The sequence below is a fragment of the Euprymna scolopes genome, chromosome 14, assembly GCF_053919585.1.
Source record: "Euprymna scolopes isolate OS-2025 chromosome 14, ASM5391958v1, whole genome shotgun sequence".
In the NCBI taxonomy this organism is placed as follows: domain Eukaryota; kingdom Metazoa; phylum Mollusca; class Cephalopoda; order Sepiida; family Sepiolidae; genus Euprymna; species Euprymna scolopes.
The window spans coordinates 114,831,003-114,858,190 of NC_136495.1; the positions used below are offsets into that span (position 1 = coordinate 114,831,003).

The 27,188-nt window shown below is 22.4% G+C and overlaps 1 protein-coding gene across 2 annotated transcripts in view; it reads left to right on the top strand.

Moving 5' to 3' along the window:
• The window catches only part of LOC145293234 (uncharacterized), a 67,118-nt gene extending 39,930 nt beyond the window's left edge, over nucleotides 1–27,188 (top strand). For both annotated transcript variants that reach the window (XM_080139799.1, XM_080139801.1), the window contains exons 6-7: nucleotides 22,532–22,669; nucleotides 25,022–27,188. In XM_080139799.1, the coding sequence (XP_079995925.1) occupies nucleotides 22,532–22,669; nucleotides 25,022–25,251 (368 nt within the window). In that variant the 3' untranslated portion in view covers nucleotides 25,252–27,188. The remainder of the gene's footprint in view (nucleotides 1–22,531; nucleotides 22,670–25,021) is intronic.

Sequence of the window (27,188 nt, forward strand, 5' to 3'; positions counted from 1 at the left end):
GCATATCATATATGAATATATCTATATAATAAACAAAATTAAGCATATCATATATATATCTATATAAGAAACAAAATTAAGCATATCATATATATATATATCTATATAATAAACAAAATTAAGCATATCATATATGTATGTATCTATATAATAAACAAAATTAAGCATATCATATGTATATATATCTATATAATAAACAAAATTAAGCATATCATATATATATATCTATATAATAAACAAAATTAAGCATATCATATATATATATATCTATATAATAAACAAAATTAAGCATATCATATATGAATGTATCTATATAATAAACAAAATTAAGCATATCATATGTATATATATCTATATAATAAACAAAATTAAGCATATCATATATATATATCTATATAATAAACAAAATTAAGCATATCATATATATATATCTATATAATAAACAAAATTAAGCATATCATATATGAATATATCTATATAATAAACAAAATTAAGCATATCATATATATATCTATATAATAAATAAAATTAAGCATATCATATATATATATATCTATATAATAAACAAAATTAAGCATATCATATATATATATATCTATATAATAAACAAAATTAAGCATATCATATATATATATATCTATATAATAAACAAAATTAAGCATATCATATATATATCTATATAATAAACAAAATTAAGCATATCATATATATCTATATCTATATAATAAACAAAATTAAGCATATCATATATATATATATCTATATAATAAACAAAATTAAGCATATCATATATATATATATCTATATAATAAACAAAATTAAGCATATCATATATGAATATATCTATATAATAAACAAAATTAAGCATATCATATATATATCTATATAATAAACAAAATTAAGCATATCATATATATATATGTATCTATATAATAAACAAAATTAAGCATATCATATTGTAATGTATCTATATAATAAACAAAATTAAGCATATCATATGTATATATATCTATATAATAAACAAAATTAAGCATATCATATATATATATCTATATAATAAACAAAATTAAGCATATCATATATATATATCTATATAATAAACAAAATTAAGCATATCATATATATATATATCTATATAATAAACAAAATTAAGCATATCATATATATATATCTATTTAATAAACAAAATTAAGCATATCATATATATATATATATCTATATAATAAACAAAATTAAGCATATCATATATGAATATATCTATATAATAAACAAAATTAAGCATATCATATATATATCTATATAATAAACAAAATTAAGCATATCATATATATATATATCTATATAATAAACAAAATTAAGCATATCATATATGAATATATCTATATAATAAACAAAATTAAGCATATCATATATATATATCTATATAATAAACAAAATTAAGCATATCATATATATATCTATATAATAAACAAAATTAAGCATATCATATATGAATATATCTATATAATAAACAAAATTAAGCATATCATATATATATATATCTATATAATAAACAAAATTAAGCATATCATATATATATCTATATAATAAACAAAATTAAGCATATCATATATATATATATCTATATAATAAACAAAATTAAGCATATCATATATGAATATATCTATATAATAAACAAAATTAAGCATATCATATATATATATATCTATATAATAAAAAAAAATTAAGCATATCATATATATATATATATATATAATAAACAAAATTAAGCATATCATATATATATATATCTATATAATAAACAAAATTAAGCATATCATATATATATATATCTATATAATAAACAAAATTAAGCATATCATATATGAATATATCTATATAATAAACAAAATTAAGCATATCATATATATATATCTATATAATAAACAAAATTAAGCATATCATATATATATCTATATAATAAACAACATTAAGCATATCATATATATATATATCTATATAATAAACAAAATTAAGCATATCATATATATATATATCTATATAATAAACAAAATTAAGCATATCATATATATATCTATATAATAAACAAAATTAAGCATATCATATATATATATATCTATATAATAAACAAAATTAAGCATATCATATATGAATATATCTATATAATAAACAAAATTAAGCATATCATATATATATATCTATATAATAAACAAAATTAAGCATATCATATATATATATATCTATATAATAAACAAAATTAAGCATATCATATATATATATCTATATAATAAACAAAATTAAGCATATCATATATATATATATCTATATAATAAACAAAATTAAGCATATCATATATATATATATATCTATATAATAAACAAAATTAAGCATATCATATATGAATATATCTATATAATAAACAAAATTAAGCATATCATATATATATCTATATAATAAACAAAATTAAGCATATCATATATATATATATCTATATAATAAACAAAATTAAGCATATCATATATATATATATCTATATAATAAACAAAATTAAGCATATCATATATATATATCTATATAATAAACAAAATTAAGCATATCATATATATATCAATATAATAAACAAAATTAAGCATATCATATATGAATATATCTATATAATAAACAAAATTAAGCATATCATATATATATATATCTATATAATAAACAAAATTAAGCATATCATATATATATATATCTATATAATAAACAAAATTAAGCATATCATATATATATATCTATATAATAAACAAAATTAAGCATATCATATATATATCAATATAATAAACAAAATTAAGCATATCATATATGAATATATCTATATAATAATCAAAATTAAGCATATCATATATATATATATCTATATAATAAACAAAATTAAGCATATCATATACATATATTTTTATATAATAAACAAAATTAAGCATATCATATATATATATATCTATATAATAAACAAAATTAAGCATATCATATATATATATCTATATAATAAACAAAATTAAGCATATCATATATATATATATCTAAATAATAAATAAAATTAAGCATATCATATATATATATCTATATAATAAACAAAATTAAGCATATCATATATATATATATCTATATAATAAACAAAATTAAGCATATCATATATATATATATCTATATAATAAACAAAATTAAGCATATCATATATATATATATATATATATAATAAACAAAATTAAGCATATCATATATATATCTATATAATAAACAAAATTAAGCATATCATATATATATATATCTATATAATAAACAAAATTAAGCATATCATATATATATATATCTATATAATAAACAAAATTAAGCATATCATATATATATCTTTATAATAAACAAAATTAAGCATATCATATATATATATATATCTATATAATAAACAAAATTAAGCATATCATATATATATATATCTATATAATAAACAAAATTAAGCATATCATATATATATATCTATATAATAAACAAAATTAAGCATATCATATATATATATATCTATATAATAAACAAAATTAAGCATATCATATATATATATATCTATATAATAAACAAAATTAAGCATATCATATATATATATCTATATAATAAATAAAATTAAGCATATCATATATATATATATCTATATAATAAACAAAATTAAGCATATCATATATATATATATCTATATAATAAACAAAATTAAGCATATCATATATATATATATCTATATAATAAACAAAATTAAGCATATCATATATATATATATCTATATAATAAACAAAATTAAGCATATCATATATATATATCTATATAATAAACAAAATTAAGCATATCATATATATATATATCTATATAATAAACAAAATTAAGCATATCATATATATATATATCTATATAATAAACAAAATTAAGCATATCATATATATATATATCTATATAATAAACAAAATTAAGCATATCATATATATATCTATATAATAAACAAAATTAAGCATATCATATATATATATCTATAGAATAAACAAAATTAAGCATATCATATATATATCTATATAATAAACAAAATTAAGCATATCATATATATATATATCTATATAATAAACAAAATTTAGCATATCATATATATATATCTATATAATAAACAAAATAAGCATATCATATATATATATATCTATATAATAAACAAAATTAAGCATATCATATATATATATCTATATAATAAACAAAATTAAGCATATCATATATATATCTATATAATAAACAAAATTAAGCATATCATATATATATATATATCTATATAATAAACAAAATTAAGCATATCATATATGAATGTATCTGTATAATAAACAAAATTAAGCATATCATATGTATATATATCTATATAATAAACAAAATTAAGCATATCATATATATATATATCTATATAATAAACAAAATTAAGCATATCATATATATATATATATCTATATAATAAACAAAATTAAGCATATCATATATGAATATATCTATATAATAAACAAAATTAAGCATATCATATATATATCTATATAATAAACAAAATTAAGCATATCATATATATATATATATATCTATATAATAAACAAAATTAAGCATATCATATATATATATATCTATATAATAAACAAAATTAAGCATATCATATATATATATCTATATAATAAACAAAATTAAGCATATCATATATATATCAATATAATAAACAAAATTAAGCATATCATATATGAATATATCTATATAATAAACAAAATTAAGCATATCATATATATATATATCTATATAATAAACAAAATTAAGCATATCATATATATATATCTATATAATAAACAAAATTAAGCATATCATATATATATATCTATATAATAAACAAAATTAAGCATATCATATATATATCAATATAATAAACAAAATTAAGCATATCATATATGAATATATCTATATAATAATCAAAATTAAGCATATCATATATATATATATATATCTATATAATAAACAAAATTAAGCATATCATATACATATATTTTTATATAATAAACAAAATTAAGCATATCATATATATATATATCTATATAATAAACAAAATTAAGCATATCATATATATATATATCTATATAATAAACAAAATTAAGCATATCATATATATATATATCTAAATAATAAATAAAATTAAGCATATCATATATATATATCTATATAATAAACAAAATTAAGCATATCATATATATATATATATCTATATAATAAACAAAATTAAGCATATCATATATATATATATCTATATAATAAACAAAATTAAGCATATCATATATATATATATATATATAATAAACAAAATTAAGCATATCATATATATATCTATATAATAAACAAAATTAAGCATATCATATATATATATATCTATATAATAAACAAAATTAAGCATATCATATATATATATATCTATATAATAAACAAAATTAAGCATATCATATATATATCTATATAATAAACAAAATTAAGCATATCACATATATATATATATCTATATAATAAACAAAATTAAGCATATCATATATATATATATCTATATAATAAACAAAATTAAGCATATCATATATATATATCTATATAATAAACAAAATTAAGCATATCATATATATATATATCTATATAATAAACAAAATTAAGCATATCATATATATATATATCTATATAATAAACAAAATTAAGCATATCATATATATATATCTATATAATAAATAAAATTAAGCATATCATATATATATATATCTATATAATAAACAAAATTAAGCATATCATATATATATATATCTATATAATAAACAAAATTAAGCATATCATATATATATATATCTATATAATAAACAAAATTAAGCATATATATATATATCTATATAATAAACAAAATTAAGCATATCATATATATATATATCTATATAATAAACAAAATTAAGCATATCATATATATATATATCTATATAATAAACAAAATTAAGCATATCATATATATATATATCTATATAATACACAAAATTAAGCATATCATATATGAATATATCTATATAATAAACAAAATTAAGCATATCATATATATATCTATATAATAAACAAAATTAAGCATATCATATATATATATATCTATATAATAAACAAAATTAAGCATATCATATATATATCTATATAATAAACAAAATAAGCATATCATATATATATATATCTATATAATAAACAAAATTAAGCATATCATATATATATATATCTATATAATAAACAAAATTAAGCATATCATATATATATCTATATAATAAACAAAATTAAGCATATCATATATATATATATCTATATAATAAACAAAATTAAGCATATCATATATATATATATATATCTATATAATAAACAAAATTAAGCATATCATATATATATATATCTATATAATAAACAAAATTAAGCATATCATATATGAATATATCTATATAATAAACAAAATTAAGCATATCATATATATATCTATATAATAAACAAAATTAAGCATATCATATATATATATATCTATATAATAAACAAAATTAAGCATATCATATATATATATATCTATATAATAAACAAAATTAAGCATATCATATATATATCTATATTATAAACAAAATTAAGCATATCATATATATATATATCTATATAATAAACAAAATTAAGCATATCATATATGAATATATCTATATAATAAACAAAATTAAGCATATCATATATATATCTATATAATAAACAAAATTAAGCATATCATATATATATATCTATATAATAAACAAAATTAAGCATATCATATATATATATATCTATATAATAAACAAAATTAAGCATATCATATATATATATATCTATATAATAAACAAAATTAAGCATATCATATATGAATATATCTATATAATAAACAAAATTAAGCATATCATATATATATCTATATAATAAACAAAATTAAGCATATCATATATATATATATCTATATAATAAACAAAATTAAGCATATCATATATGAATGTATCTATATAATAAACAAAATTAAGCATATCATATGTATATATATCTATATAATAAACAAAATTAAGCATATCATATATATATATCGATATAATAAACAAAATTAAGCATATCATATATATATATATCTATATAATAAACAAAATTAAGCATATCATATATGAATGTATCTATATAATAAACAAAATTAAGCATATCATATGTATATATATCTATATAATAAACAAAATTAAGCATATCATATATATATATCCATATAATAAACAAAATTAAGCATATCATATATATATATATCTATATAATAAACAAAATTAAGCATATCATATATGAATATATCTATATAATAAACAAAATTAAGCATATCATATATATATCTATATAATAAACAAAATTAAGCATATCATATATATATATATCTATATAATAAACAAAATTAAGCATATCATATATATATATATCTATATAATAAACAAAATTAAGCATATCATATATATATATCTATATAATAAACAAAATTAAGCATATCATATATATATCTATATAATAAACAAAATTAAGCATATCATATATATATATATCTATATAATAAACAAAATTAAGCATATCATATATGAATATATCTATATAATAAACAAAATTAAGCATATCATATATATATCTATATAATAAACAAAATTAAGCATATCATATATATATATATCTATATAATAAACAAAATTAAGCATATCATATATATATATATCTATATAATAAACAAAATTAAGCATATCATATATATATATATCTATATAATAAACAAAATTAAGCATATCATATATGAATATATCTATATAATAAACAAAATTAAGCATATCATATATATATCTATATAATAAACAAAATTAAGCATATCATATATATATATATCTATATAATAAACAAAATTAAGCATATCATATATGAATGTATCTATATAATAAACAAAATTAAGCATATCATATGTATATATATCTATATCATAAACAAAATTAAGCATATCATATATATATATCTATATAATAAACAAAATTAAGCATATCATATATATATATATATCTATATAATAAACAAAATTAAGCATATCATATATGAATATATCTATATAATAAACAAAATTAAGCATATCATATATATATCTATATAATAAACAAAATTAAGCATATCATATATATATATATCTATATAATAAACAATATTAAGCATATCATATATGAATATATCTATATAATAAACAAAATTAAGCATATCATATATATATATCTATATAATAAACAAAATTAAGCATATCATATATATATCTATATAATAAACAAAATTAAGCATATCATATATATATATATCTATATAATAAGCAAAATTAAGCATATCATATATATATATATCTATATAATAAACAAAATTAAGCATATCATATATATATCTATATAATAAACAAAATTAAGCATATCATATATATATATCTATATAATAAACAAAATTAAGCATATCATATATGAATATATCTATATAATAAACAAAATTAAGCATATCATATATATATATCTATATAATAAACAAAATTAAGCATATCATATATATATATATATCTATATAATAAACAAAATTAAGCATATCATATATATATATATCTATATAATAAACAAAATTAAGCATATCATAGATATATATATCTATATAATAAACAAAATTAAGCATATCATATATGAATATATCTATATAATAAACAAAATTAAGCATATCATATATATATATATCTATATAATAAACAAAATTAAGCATATCATATATATATCTATATAATAAACAAAATTAAGCATATCATATATATATATATCTATATAATAAACAAAATTAAGCATATCATATATATATATCTATATAATAAACAAAATTAAGCATATCATATATATATCTATATAATAAACAAAATTAAGCATATCATATATATATATATCTATATAATAAACAAAATTAAGCATATCATATATGAATATATCTATATAATAAACAAAATTAAGCATATCATATATATATATATCTATATAATAAACAAAATTAAGCATATCATATATATATATATCTATATAATAAACAAAATTAAGCATATCATATATATATATATCTATATAATAAACAAAATTAAGCATATCATATATATATATATCTATATAATAAACAAAATTAAGCATATCATATATATATATATATCTATATAATAAACAAAATTAAGCATATCATATATATATATCTATATAATAAACAAAATTAAGCATATCATATATATATATATCTATATAATAAACAAAATTAAGCATATCATATATATATATATCTATATAATAAACAAAATTAAGCATATCATATATATATATCTATATAATAAATAAAATTAAGCATATCATATATATATATATCTATATAATAAACAAAATTAAGCATATCATATATATATATATCTATATAATAAACAAAATTAAGCATATCATATATATATATATCTATATAATAAACAAAATTAAGCATATATATATATATCTATATAATAAACAAAATTAAGCATATCATATATATATATATCTATATAATAAACAAAATTAAGCATATCATATATATATATATCTATATAATAAACAAAATTAAGCATATCATATATATATATATATCTATATAATAAACAAAATTAAGCATATCATATATGAATATATCTATATAATAAACAAAATTAAGCATATCATATATATATCTATATAATAAACAAAATTAAGCATATCATATATATATATATATCTATATAATAAACAAAATTAAGCATATCATATATATATCTATATAATAAACAAAATAAGCATATCATATATATATATATCTATATAATAAACAAAATTAAGCATATCATATATATATATATCTATATAATAAACAAAATTAAGCATATCATATATATATCTATATAATAAACAAAATTAAGCATATCATATATATATATATATCTATATAATAAACAAAATTAAGCATATCATATATATATATATATCTATATAATAAACAAAATTAAGCATATCATATATATATATATCTATATAATAAACAAAATTAAGCATATCATATATGAATATATCTATATAATAAACAAAATTAAGCATATCATATATATATCTATATAATAAACAAAATTAAGCATATCATATATATATATATCTATATAATAAACAAAATTAAGCATATCATATATATATATATCTATATAATAAACAAAATTAAGCATATCATATATATATATATCTATATAATAAACAAAATTAAGCATATCATATATATATATATCTATATAATAAACAAAATTAGGCATATCATATATGAATATATCTATATAATAAACAAAATTAAGCATATCATATATATATCTATATAATAAACAAAATTAAGCATATCATATATATATATATCTATATAATAAACAAAATTAAGCATATCATATATGAATGTATCTATATAATAAACAAAATTAAGCATATCATATGTATATATATCTATATAATAAACAAAATTAAGCATATCATATATATATATCTATATAATAAACAAAATTAAGCATATCATATATATATATATCTATATAATAAACAAAATTAAGCATATCATATATGAATGTATCTATATAATAAACAAAATTAAGCATATCATATGTATATATATCTATATAATAAACAAAATTAAGCATATCATATATATATATCTATATAATAAACAAAATTAAGCATATCATATATATATATATATCTATATAATAAACAAAATTAAGCATATCATATATATATATATCTATATAATAAACAAAATTAAGCATATCATATATATATATATCTATATAATAAACAAAATTAAGCATATCATATATATATCTATATAATAAACAAAATTAAGCATATCATATATATATATATCTATATAATAAACAAAATTAAGCATATCATATATGAATATATCTATATAATAAACAAAATTAAGCATATCATATATATATCTATATAATAAACAAAATTAAGCATATCATATATATATATATCTATATAATAAACAAAATTAAGCATATCATATATATATATATCTATATAATAAACAAAATTAAGCATATCATATATATATATATCTATATAATAAACAAAATTAAGCATATCATATATGAATATATCTATATAATAAACAAAATTAAGCATATAATATATATATCTATATAATAAACAAAATTAAGCATATCATATATATATATATCTATATAATAAACAAAATTAAGCATATCATATATGAATGTATCTATATAATAAACAAAATTAAGCATATCATATGTATATATATCTATATCATAAACAAAATTAAGCATATCATATATATATATCTATATAATAAACAAAATTAAGCATATCATATATATATATATATCTATATAATAAACAAAATTAAGCATATCATATATGAATATATCTATATAATAAACAAAATTAAGCATATCATATATATATCTATATAATAAACAAAATTAAGCATATCATATATATATATATCTATATAATAAACAATATTAAGCATATCATATATGAATATATCTATATAATAAACAAAATTAAGCATATCATATATATATATCTATATAATAAACAAAATTAAGCATATCATATATATATCTATATAATAAACAAAATTAAGCATATCATATATATATATATCTATATAATAAACAAAATTAAGCATATCATATATATATATATCTATATAATAAACAAAATTAAGCATATCATATATATATCTATATAATAAACAAAATTAAGCATATCATATATATATATATCTATATAATAAACAAAATTAAGCATATCATATATGAATATATCTATATAATAAACAAAATTAAGCATATCATATATATATATCTATATAATAAACAAAATTAAGCATATCATATATATATCTATATAATAAACAAAATTAAGCATATCATATATATATATATCTATATAATAAACAAAATTAAGCATATCATATATGAATATATCTATATAATAAACAAAATTAAACATATCCTATATATATATATCTATATAATAAACAAAATTAAGCATAGCATATATATATATATCTATATAATAAACAAAATTAAGCATATCATATATATATATATCTATATAATAAACAAAATTAAGCATATCATATGTATATATATCTATATAATAAACAAAATTAAGCATATCATATATATATATATCTATATAATAAACAAAATTAAGCATATCATATATATATATATCTATATAATAAAAAAAATTAAGCATATCATATATATATATATCTATATAATAAACAAAATTAAGCATATCATATATATATATATATATATATCTATATAATAAACAAAATTAAGCATATCATATATATATATATCTATATAATAAACAAAATTAAGCATATCATATATATATCTATATAATAAACAAAATTAAGCGGATCATATATATATATCTATAGAATAAACAAAATTAAGCATATCATATATATATCTATATAATAAACAAAATTAAGCATATCATATATATATATATCTATATAATAAACAAAATTAAGCATATCATATATATATATCTATATAATAAACAAAATTAAGCATATCATATATATATATATCTATATAATAAACAAAATTAAGCATATCATATATATATATCTATATAATAAACAAAATTAAGCATATCATATATATATCTATATAATAAACAAAATTAAGCATATCATATATATATCTATATAATAAACAAAATTAAGCATATCATACATATATATATCTATATAATAAACAAAATTAAGCATATCATATATGAATATATCTATATAATAAACAAAATTAAGCATATCATATATATATCTATATAATAAACAAAATTAAGCATATCATATATATATATATCTATATAATAAACAAAATTAAGCATATCATATATATATATATCTATATAATAAACAAAATTAAGCATATCATATATATATCTATATAATAAACAAAATTAAGCATATCATATATATATCAATATAATAAACAAAATTAAGCATATCATATATGAATATATCTATATAATAAACAAAATTAAGCATATCATATATATATATATCTATATAATAAACAAAATTAAGCATATCATATATATATATATCTATATAATAAACAAAATTAAGCATATCATATATATATATATCTATATAATAAACAAAATTAAGCATATCATATATATATCAATATAATAAACAAAATTAAGCATATCATATATGAATATATCTATATAATAAACAAAATTAAGCATATCATATATATATATATCTATATAATAAACAAAATTAAGCATATCATATATATATATATCTATATAATAAACAAAATTAAGCATATCATATATATATATATATCTATATAATAAACAAAATTAAGCATATCATATATATATCTATATAATAAACAAAATTAAGCATATCATATATATATCTATATAATAAACAAAATTAAGCATATCATATATGAATATATCTATATAATAAACAAAATTAAGCATATCATATATATATATATCTATATAATAAACAAAATTAAGCATATCATATATATATATATCTATATAATAAACAAAATTAAGCATATCATATATATATATATCTATATAATAAACAAAATTAAGCATATCATATATATATATATATCTATATAATAAACAAAATTAAGCATATCATATATATATATATATCTATATAATAAACAAAATTAAGCATATCATATATATATATATCTATATAATAAACAAACTTAAGCATATCATATATATATCTATATAATAAACAAAATTAAGCATATCATATATATATATCTATAGAATAAACAAAATTAAGCATATCATATATATATCTATATAATAAACAAAATTAAGCATATCATATATATATATATCTATATAATAAACAAAATTAAGCATATCATATATATATATCTATATAATAAACAAAATTAAGCATATCATATATATATATATCTATATAATAAACAAAATTAAGCATATCATATATATATATCTATATAATAAACAAAATTTAGCATATCATATATATATCTATATAATAAACAAAATTAAGCATATCATATATATATCTATATAATAAACAAAATTAAGCATATCATATATATATATATCTATATAATAAACAAAATTAAGCATATCATATATGAATATATCTATATAATAAACAAAATAAGCATATCATATATATATCTATATAATAAACAAAATTAAGCATATCATATATATATATATCTATATAATAAACAAAATTAAGCATATCATATATATATATATCTATATAATAAACAAAATTAAGCATATCATATATATATATCTATATAATAAACAAAATTAAGCATATCATATATATATCAATATAATAAACAAAATTAAGCATATCATATATGAATATATCTATATAATAAACAAAATTAAGCATATCATATATATATATATCTATATAATAAACAAAATTAAGCATATCATATATATATATATATCTATATAATAAACAAAATTAAGCATATCATATATATATATATCTATATAATAAACAAAATTAAGCATATCATATATATATCTATATAATAAACAAAATTAAGCATATCATATATATATATATCTATATAATAAACAAAATTAAGCATATCATATATGAATATATCTATATAATAAACAAAATTAAACATATCATATATATATATATCTATATAATAAACAAAATTAAGCATAGCATATATATATATATCTATATAATAAACAAAATTAAGCATATCATATATATATATATCTATATAATAAACAAAATTAAGCATATCATATATATATATATCTATATAATAAACAAAATTAAGCATATCATATATATATCTATATAATAAACAAAATTAAGCATATCATATATATATATATCTATATAATAAACAAAATTAAGCATATCATATATATATATCTATATAATAAACAAAATTAAGCATATCATATATATATATATCTATATAATAAACAAAATTAAGCATATCATATATGAATATATCTATATAATAAACAAAATTAAGCATATCATATATGAATATATCTATATAATAAACAAAATTAAGCATATCATATATGAATATATATAATAAACAAAAAACAAAGAAAGCATTAAAATATGTCAAGATTTGATTGTTTAAAACACGTTCAAAAATTGATGCCAAAAATGTTAGGTTAAGTGTTTAGACATTCTGTTGAACAAAGATGGCAATGAAGAAGCAGTGCAGTACGATCCTGAGTGTAATTCCCAGTAACAAAGATGGCGGTGAAGAAGCAGTGCAGTTCAGATCAGATCCTGAGTGTAATTGCCAGTAACAAAGATGGCAGCGAACTGATTGAATCCAAACTTCGACAATTTTTATAGTAACTTTGGAAGCTTTTCATTGGTTGCTCACCATGACTTGTGGTTATAAAAACGATCGTCGAAATCATTGATGTCATATCCTCATCAGGAGTCACAAACATTTAACAGTTTCTCTTATTTTGTCCAACCCCTTTATGTACAGGGTGGAACAATAAATTTGTCACCCTAAAGAAAACAACACTACAGCTTTATTTTAAAACGTTTATTGAAAAAAATCAATTCAGGTAACTTGATTATGTAGTAGAGCTGATATCTATTCAATGTAGCCGTCTTCAGCCTCAACAACCACCTCGATACGGGTCGGGAATTACGAGCATGCCTTTTCCACAAGCGCTGACAGGAACTCTGCGAATACTCAGCGGATGGTGGTGAGCAGGCTTGCTTTGATCTCGTGGGAGGTCATGTTGGTGATGTTCTCAACGTATGATCAAACGAAGTAGTCCAGTAGGCTCAGGTAGGGGGAGGAGGGGGGGGGGCAGTGAGAAAAGGGTACAAAGTCGTTGCACTCCTTTTGAAACCAAGCCTTGGCCTCTTTAGACTTGTGGGCCAGTGCCAAGTCCTGCTGCCACACCCAGGATCTGCCAGCGACTACCTTATTGCACCAGGGGATCACCACACTCTTCAGCACATCCAATTACACTTTGGTGTTGACTTTTAAGCCAACTTCGAAGATGTGAGGTGGCATGATGTGGCCCTCACTTGAAACTACACCAAAGACCATAATCATAACACTAATAATATAATTGCAAATTATTTACGACTTTATCCAGTCATGGTTGACAAAACGAGAGCATGCCACCCTCATGGATTAAATAAAGAGGTCTGTTCGAAATTCCATATAAATCCCCGAGTTTGATGAGATATACGTGGAGAAGGCATCTGGCGGCTTCTACATTACTATTTAATCTGTAAGTTTATTAAATAAACACTTTGTCTGTATCATTAGACGTGACAGCCTATCACATGTGAAAGAAGGATATGGCCGTGCTCGTGCTGAATAACATATCAAAATGTGAAAATGTGTGTGTGTATGTATGTGTGTATGGGTGTGCACTTTTTCTGTATGTTCACAAAAGGCTTTTTTCAGGGGAGCGCTCAGTCGGCTCACCCGTTCTTAAAACTTTTTATATGCTGTCTAGATGATAATATGTACGACTTAACAACGGGAGTGGCATGTGTATTAATTTGTCTGACTTTTAAATGCTATTTTTTCCAGATTTTTAGATCGCCACATGTTTTCTATTCAGTATAAAAAAAGCCAAAACTCGATTCAAAATGGCCGGGTTTGGTCAGTATCGGTTTTTTCACCGTCATATCAGACGATTGCTTTCATTTGGACAACACTCCTCTAATTAACAGGGGAACTGCTTTTCCTCCCCAAAGTCGGGTTTTCACCTCATTAAAAACTGTCCCGCAGAAAATGTTAACTGCTGAATAGCCATTGCTTACGTCATCATAAATCTTAACTCCGCGACTTCTATTTGACCTCATTAAGTGGGCACCTGTCAATTCTACTTAAATAAATTCAAACATGTTTCAGTTACTCTTTCTTGCTGGCCGAGCGGTTAACGTCTCATGTTTTGTTCCAACTTCGTTTCAGGGCTTTGGGTTCGATCCTAACTACCTACCAAAACTTTTTATTTATTATTTAAGAGCACACACACCTCCAAACACCCGGGCAACGCTGGGTACCCCTGATAGTCTATGATATAAATCTTATATGTCTGTTTAAATGTATATATGTATATCTGCCAAAAACTTTTGACGGCGGCGACGGATTTTCATGATATTGGTATTGTTTTGAAACTCATCCCTTCAGATGACAAATATTGAAAAATTAGCTAAAAACATTAATTCCTTCACCCTCAACTGGGCACTTTTCTACAAGGAGGAGTTGCTTTTTTTCACTGATATTTTTGAAAGTCATCCCTTCTTTTCGATTGACTTAGCATTTGGCGATGGACGCAACGGCAAAGACGTCACATTTTCTTTTTTCGCATTCTTTTACTTCTTCGCAGTACAGATTTGAGCCTGCCTGCCTACTACCACTTTTTTTTTTTTGCTCAACACACACCTCCAAACACCCTGGCAATGGCGAGCATCTAGGTTTAAAAAAAAAAACAGTTTAAAAAAACAATAGTAGAACATGTAATATGAAGCGAACATCACCGGAAGGAACATCAAAATGCAGTAGAACATCGAAATGCAGTAGAAATATAACAACATCAAAATGCAGTAGAAATCCAACAACATCAAAATGCAGTAGAAATCCAACAACATCAAAATGCAGTAGAAATCCAACAACATCAAAATGCAGTAGAACATCAAAATGCAGTAGAAATACAACATCAAAATGCAGTAGAGCATCAAAATGCACTAGAAATACAACATCAAAATGCAGTAGAAATACAACAACATAAAAATGCAGTAGAACATCAAAATGCAGTAGAAATACAACATCAAAATGCAGTAGAGCATCAAAATGCACTAGAAATACAACAACATCAAAATGCAGTAGAAATACAACAACATAAAAATGCAGAAGAACATCAAAATGCAGTAGAAATACAACATCAAAATGCAGTAGAAATACAACATCAAAATGCAGTAGAAATACAACATCAAAATGCAGTAGAAATACGACAACATCAAAATGCAGTAGAAATACAACATCAAAATGCAGTAGAAATACAACATCAAAATGCAGTAGAAATACAACATCCAAATGCAGTAGAACATCAAAATGCAGTAGAAATACAACATCCAAATGCAGTAGAAATACAACATCAAAATGCAGTAGAAATACAACATCCAAATGCAGTAGAACATCAAAATGCAGTAGAAATACAACATCCAAATGCAGTAGAACATCAAAATGCAGTAGAAATACAACATCAAAATGCAGTAGAAATACAACATCCAAATGCAGTAGAAATACGACAACATCAAAATGCAGTAGAAATACAACAACATCAAAATGCAGTAGAACATCAAAATGCAGTAGAAATACAACATCAAAATGCAGTAGAGCATCAAAATGCACTAGAAATACAACAACATCAAAATGCAGTAGAAATACAACAACATAAAAATGCAGTAGAACATCAAAATGCAGTAGAAATACAACATCAAAATGCAGTAGAAATACAACATCAAAATGCAGTAGAAATACGACAACATCAAAATGCAGTAGAAATACGACAACATCAAAATGCAGTAGAAATACAACATCAAAATGCAGTAGAAATACAACATCCAAATGCAGTAGAACATCAAAATGCAGTAGAAATACAACATCAAAATGCAGTAGAAATACAACATCAAAATGCAGTAGAAATACAACATCCAAATGCAGTAGAAATACAACATCCAAATGCAGTAGAAATACGACAACATCAAAATGCAGTAGAAATTCAACAACATCAAAATGCAGTAGAACATCAAAATGCAGTAGAAATACAACATCAAAATGCCGTAGAACATCAAAATGCAGTAGAACTACAACAACATCAAAATGCAGTAGAAATACAACATCAAAATGCAGTAGAAATACAAATGTCAGCGTATGTGAGTGCAATACTTTGAAAATAAAACCAATGTGTTAGCAATTTCTCATCTTCAAAATTCAAACAACAAAAAATCTAAAATTTGTAAGCAAATTTTAGATTTCATTAAGCAATTAATTTATTTATTGTGGACTATTATCCTCATCTTTTAGTTTCACGACCATGCTTCATAAACTTATCAAATGCATCATTCGTCTAATACTGAGTTTACTTTATGACGTCCTTGGCATCAAAGTAGTCAGAGAAACGGGGGGGGGGTTAGAGTTCAGTCTGTATATGGGCATGCCATGGCACAGTTGTGGAAAGAAGGTTGAGACTGATGTTAGAGATTGATCTCAGATAAAAGAGACACACTGCTACTGTTTTCCAAAAATAGTGGCAAGATGATTACTGGGTACCATTGCTTGTCAAAGTGGGACATAATGGATGGTGAGTAAATCGGTTAGTGTTAATCTTGACAAGTGTCGAACTGAGTACAGACCAAAGTGACATGAAGTTTAGAAAATAAACAAATTCCCACAAAGGAGACAGAAAAAAATGTCATGTGAGATTAAAAAGGAAAGAGTATAGTGAAACTAAAAGATCTCAGGACATGACACTTGATGTTACGGCTATCGAGGTTGGTAGAAAAACAGAGGTTTGAGATCAGTCTGTTTATGGACGCGGTGTGAGACAGATTGCCAATAATGCTGTAATCATTGAAAGGAAAACTTTGATAACTGCTAAGAGTGAAATGCCCCTCTAAAATATTTGTTCACAATGTCCATGCATTTATCCTTAATAAGCTGGTATTATTAGTTAAGAGAATACTAATCTCTCATTCCTGTGCTAGCTATTTCTCTCCAAAAAATAAACATTAAAAACTCTCAGCCATCTTAGTTTCTTTTTCTACCCATGTAGAAAAACATTTTAAAAATTAGAGCATTACATAAGGACAACTAGTGATTTTAGTCCACCATTGCATACAGTACAGTACAACTATGATGATCTAACAAGGGTGTCAGTGTATTTATATCATATTTGTTTATATCAATTCACAAAATTAAATGTAAATTTTTGGGGAGTGCTTGTGTAGATTAGTGATGTTTTAAATCAATGCATTTCCGGTGAAAACATTATGTACTTGTATGTGATGTTGAAATGAGTATCAATTCCAAAAATTACGAAAACTGATCCTGTAGAGGATGTGCTAGATGTATTTTTAACAAAAAACTCCTCAACAGATATGTTCTGACATTTTGTGATTACATGTAGCAGATACGTAATTAAAATCAAGGGAGATAAGTCAGTTTGTCACATGGAATTGGTCACACAACTCTTCCATATTAAAAAATTTGATAAATTCTATTTTTTACTTGTAATTATTTTTCTACTGTATTATTTTTTCATAATTTTTTGGAACTTATACTAATTTCGACATGACACGTAAATACGTAGTAATGTTTTCACCTGAAATGCGTTGGTTTAAAACATCACTAATCTGCACAAGCACCTTTTTTTTTTGTGCATGCCAAATAAGAACCAGACCATCCTTGTCCTTTCTACTCTCCTTCCTTGTCTAGTCAGTGTTCTATTAATTGTATACAATAGTTATTTTGTTTTATTCTTAAATAGCCCAAAAAAGGTTGATATGCTGCACCTGTGTTCTACCTATCCAGTTTCTTTTCATCTAGATTATTTAATCCAACTGAAATTTGAAAAAGAAAAAAAACACAAAACAAACCCCAAGTTTTTAGTTTTAACTCATCTTCCCAAACTTAACGTATCCAACTGCGAGCTCGCCGCCATTTGTCTTTTTCAAATATACCAATAAAGACAGCATGTTTTTGAACCAATTGAACATTTTACATTAAATAAAAGCACTAAAATCTTGTCTAGTTAGGTAGAAAAGTAACTTGTTTCACTTTTGATAACATTTATTTATTTTATTTATTTATTTTTTTTTTTTTACACTTTTTTTCTCGAATCTATGTATATAGTAAAACAAACCCATTCATTTATTTCATAGGAATCAGATGATTCTATTGTTGGCATTGGTTTCCCTGAAACTTTTCTTGTTAGAATTTTTTTTTCTAGAAAGACATACTTACAAGAGGGACCAGATGAAGGTTGCCAACATCCTAAGTGAAGGTGTTTCTGTTGAACAAACTGGATTCAAATGTCGGTCTGGATTGTTAACTACTTAAGTCACTATTACCTCTCAGGCTGCCATTTTGAAACTCTTAAAATACACAAACTCCAGAAAACATTTTCCAACCAGTTTCTGTTGTGACTATAAGAGTTTTTAATCTGAAAACAATTTAGTTTCTATGTGACCTTGATTGGAGGGCTGCCATCTTGAAAAGGGATGATAGTGTGAATGGCTTCTTCAGTGGATTACTCTGGTTATTTTCCCAGATAAATAGAAACAGTTGATTCAAGAACGTCTTTCTTTTCTCCAAGCTAAAAATACTAATTTTCCTAAAATTATTAAAACAAGTCTTTAAATGGTCGTTCATTAATTATTTAACAGGTTTCCTTAATGGCGTCCATCTATAGTTGAAAAATATTCACACTGATTTTTTTCTCCGCAGTGAATAATCTTATTAATAAATTTCCTTCTTGTACAGGCCCTGTCGGTGGGGCATTAGAATACGCCGACTGCCCCCCCTGCAGAGGGTAAAAGTCCCTCAATGGGGGTCCTGGATATGACCTTAAACTATATCCAGTGGTGAGGCCCCAGCTTGCAGGCTTTGGGGAGTGTGGAGCCACCCTTTAATTACCATTGCTCCCAGGTCCACTCTGACCCGGAGTGGTAGTACCTGTTAGGGTCCCAACTATGGGTTAAATAGAAACCGACGTGAAAACAACAATTATACTCTGTTAAAAAAATTTTTCTTCAAAATCTTTGGCTTCGGCATTAAATAACCCTAAAACAAAAACAACCAACCAACATTCTTGTACAACTGTCACCTTATTTCACCCGACGTTGCTTGGGATTTAATAAAGAACACTATGCTCTTATCCACTATGCTTGTAACATAATATTTCACTCCCTAATATAATTGAGAAGAACTGTATTTAGTATGTTATAAATATATAGTTTAAATTTTATTAAAATTGAAAATATGTATTTGACTTGTTTTTATATTTCGGACTACTGTTCTTATCTTGAATGTTGTTCGCACAAGGTTTCAGCTGATGTAACCTCCGACCTTCTTTAAGAGTATTTTGTCGAACTCTGGAATCTGCATGGAATTTCAAACAGAACTGTTTATTTAATCTTTCATAACAGATATAACACTATGGTCGATACATACTTTTTCGTTTATTTTAGAGATTGTCTTGCATTATAAATTCGAGTGTTCCTCTTCATTTTCCAGCTGATGCTGAAACGGACTCGATTGCAGAGTATTTCAAGATCTGTGATAACAACACCCGACAGACGTTTCTTGACGTCATGCGTAACGATCGAGAACAGCATCTATCAGCAGTGGATAAAATCAATGTTGAACTAAAATGTAAGTTTTTTTTTTTTTGTTTTTTGTTTTTTTTTCATTTTTTATTAAAGAGGGGATATAGGTGCCGTCACCAGAAAAAGAAGAAACAGATTTGCTGGTTGCTGTTGGAAGAGTAAGGATGAAATTTTCAGCAATGTATCTTTGGGTGGGGGGTGGGGGGTGGGCACTTGTACAGTTTAATCAAGGCATTAAAAAAATGAAAATATAAAAAAAAAAAAGTTATATTGTACGTATCCATTTTGGACTGAAGAGCTCCGAAAAGAAAAAAAATTCACTTAATTTGATCGAGTATTTTTTTTTTTTTTTTTTTTTTACAGCGGAAAAACACGTTTTTATGACAGCACGTTGAAGATAGACATCTTTAAATTTTTTTAACACGCCACGGGGAGATAACTCAATTTAAAGCACTGACACTCCCACCCCATCTTTACTACTAGCTTTCTTCCTAAAAATCGAACCTTTTGCTTGCTATCATAGCAAATTGTTTTTTCGCTGTAAAAAAAAAAAAAAAACTACTTGATGAAATTAAGTGAATTTTTTTTTTCGGAGAACTTCATTCCATAACGGATACATACAATTTAAACTTTTTCCGATATTTTCATTTTTTAATATCTTGATTAAACTGTACAAGTACCTTTTCTTTTCTTTTTTTTTTGTGTGTATGTCAAAACTGGAATGTTATGAAATGGGGAAACAGCACAGAAGATATGTCAGCAATTAACAGAGTAACACTATTTACTTATGCTGGTAAGTGTCATTTTTGTTCTGCAAAGTATTTAATATTTACAATTTTTTAATCTGGTTTACTTATCGTAGTTACTGTTATAATGTTTCAGCCATTTCCAAGTGCCTTGTACAGAATTCAGGAACCTTCATTGAATTTTAGATCCAACCATTTATTAGAGTTCTGAAAATACATTATTTATGTTTCAAGTTTCCTTATTACATTCTTTTAGTAAACTTAGTAAAAGACCTTGTTGTGTTTGCTCAGGATTCAGTTTTAAAGTTGGACTTTAGGTGTCGTTGGTGGGATGCTTTGGGATTCTGGGAGTGCAAGTGGGATGCTTTGGGATTCTGGGAGTGTGGGTGGGATACTTTGGGATTCTGGGAGTGTGGGTGGGATGCTTTGGGATTCTAGGAGTGCGAGTGGGATGTTTGGGATTGCAAGTGGGATGCTTTGGGATTCTGGGTGTTCGAGTGGGATCCTTTGGGATTCTGGGAGTGCGAGTCGGATGTTTTGGGATTCTGGGTGTGTGAGTCAGATGTATGAGAATTCTAGGAGTCAAACTTTATACCTTCTGACTTTGCGACCCTAGATGAAACTCAGAATTGCAAAATAACTGATACTAGGGGTATCAAGGATGTTGGTTAAATTGTGTAAAGTTATCTTGAATTTCTCATTTCATTCGAACGTTTTTAGAACAATAATGGATATGGAGAAATCAGTCTGAAAATTGTTGGTCGATTGATATAAATGTGGAAAAGAAAAAACTAAATCTCTACATCATGCTCCTTCGATGTGCCCTATCTAATGCGGTACAGACCATCTTAAATCTTCAAATATGTATATTTGATTTTAATGAAATTTAAACCATACGTATAAAATATATTATGGAAAGTAGAAAAGCAAATAACGATGTCTGTGTTTTATTTTTCTCCAAAATAAATAATTTATAAAAAATATAAACAAATGTTTGACTTATAAAAAAGACTTCATCAGGTTATGACATTTTTTTTTTTTTTGTAAATCATCTTTTCTGTTAGAGATATAAATCCTTTCTGGATAAAGTTTTGTTGAGAAATATTAATTCAGAGTTATTGAAAACGTATGTTTCTTCTGACTGTATTAGCAGGTGAAACAGAGGAGAGTAAAAAGAACAAGCCGTGCATGCGTGGTCCCCCTCTGGTGCTGCATGTGAGATGACGCCACAAAGAATAGTGAAGAAATCATGAATGTGAGAAGTGTGAAGGGCCAACGTTGCCTTCACATTTTCACCAAGTTTCAGAAAAATGGCTAGATCAAACGTTATGGGGCAAAATGTGTAATTTTTGGCCATTTTGGGGCATTTTTTTACCTCTTTTGAGCCCCTGGGGACGCAACGGGAATAGTGCACATCTATTTAATGAAATATAATTTGTGGCAAAATTTCAGAAAAAACTAATGGACGGTTATCTGGCGATCGTTCAGAATAACTGACGCACAGAAAACATAGGTCTCTCTCCGATAAATCGGGGGACCAAAATGATATGGAATTAGGATCAAAGTGAAAAAGTGAAAAAAAGACAGAATAGTGTCATCAGCTAGTATTATTTAATTAATAATTGTTTTTTTTTTCTATTTTTTTCTTGCAGCTGTAAAGGCTGAACTTCAGCAAACAAAAGTCGATCAAGTTCGAAAGGAACAACAGTTAGAGGAACTGATGAAAGAAATGAATCAGTTACAAATGGAGATGTTGAACCTCCAGTCGCGTTGCATGGAACTTTCTTCACAAGAGAAGAATCTAGAGACCAAGCTAAAGACGTACAACAAAAAGGTTCACCTGTGTGATTCGGCACTGAATGCCATGAGCAACGAGAGGTGAATTAACATGTCCTGTTTTATTCAGCCATTCGTCGATGACCAACTCCGGGGGAGCGAGGGCTGTCCCTTTGCTTTAATATCTGATCAGACAGTAGAGTTACAAGATTATTTTCCACCCCTTCCTGCATATACTGTATATAATAGACAGAAAAAAAAATCCCTGAGGTTTGTATTATTTTCTGTTCTCATCTTTCACTGTTATCTTCATGTTTTGGCCAATGTAACCTCCAACCTTTTTCAGGCACATTTTGTCAAACTCTGGAATCTTTCTGTCAAATTATTTATTTTATTTTTTTGATTAAATTTTTCATATTTTCATAATTTGTGCATCCATTCTTTTTGCAGACTGTTATCCTCATCTTCATTGTTGTTGTTGTTTCACCACGTTTCAGCCAGCGCATCCTCTGGCTTCTCTGAAGCCCATGGCACAGTGGATAGAGGCTTTGAGTCTCTATGATTCCAGGTGAGCATTGTCTAAAGATAGCGATTTCAATCTTACCCAAGCAGCTCAGAGGATTAGTTGGTCAAAACAGGGTGAGACAACAACTATGGAAGGTAGTAATTACTGGGGATACAGTTACAAGACTTAGCATTCCTATCCCATCGTGGTTAATCACCTGAAGATGGCCAGAGAATAAGTTGGTAAAACAACAACAACAACCATGAAAATGAGAACAGTCCGCAACTAGGATGTATGCACTTTCTGTCGAACTCGGGAATCTGTACAAAATTCTGTGCAGATTCCTAAGTTCGATGGAAAGATCCCCAAGTTCGACAATATACACTTGAAAAAGGTCGGAGGTTACATCAGCCGAAACATTATGTAAATAACACTCAAGATGAGAACAGTAGTCCAAATAATATGAATTATCAATCCTCATCTCTAAAATTCAAAACCAAATCCCTGAAAGTTTTGGAAATTTGAAACTGAATCCCATTTAATTTAATGAATTAGATTGTTCTCCATCTTCGGTTCTTATTTAGAATTCAACCTAATTAAAAAAAAAAATAAACTACAGAAAAAACTTTATGAAATACATACCCACCACGGACGAAATTGATCAAGTAGTTTTATTTTTATAACAAAAATCATTTTAAGCAACTAATGAAAATTCGTCGGCTTTATATCATAAATCTAGTAAGTATGAATTATTGTTGAGTTGTCTCCCTTTGTTTTCTGACATTTTTTTTCATGATGGTGGACGAGACGGTTAGTTTTTTTTAGATACTCATAAAATTTTATTTTTTTATTTTTATATTGTTATTTGCGACCAAAGAAAACACAGTGCCACTTGGATGCAGGGGGCTACTATTTGGAACACAATCTGCAAGGACACTATGTTGGGTTGAGCAGCAAGAATGTCTGTTCACATTACGCTTCTGCATTTCAATACAGTATAGTCAAGAAGGCAGCAACCCGAGAGGGAATTCCAAAGTTTAGCAGTTTGAGAGAAGAAAATATCATCTGGCATCTTGGGATCTCTATTGTGTGTGTGTGTGGGGGGGGGGATTTTGCTGCTTGTTAGATTCTTATTTAAAAATAAAACTACTCGATCAATTTTTCTAATTTTTTGGAATATGACATCTTTGTTCCATGACGGATACATGCACCATAAAGATTTTTCTGTATTTTGTTATTTTTAATTGTGTTGAATTTTGGATAAGAACTCAATCTTCTGCTATTCATGCTAAAGGGAAATAACTCTTCCTCAATCTGGAACAATGATTGTCCAGCTTTTATCATCTGTAAAAAAAAAAAAAAAAAAAAAAAAATATCATCTCATAACAGACAACAAGCTTAAAAATACTTCTGACATTTTCATTAAAGAATTGAGATTTTTTTTTTTTTGTGGATGTTGCAAAATTCTTTTCATTGCTGTTTGCCAAACATAAAGGCTTTGATAATTAAAAGTACCAAAAAAGAATATAAAATTTTAA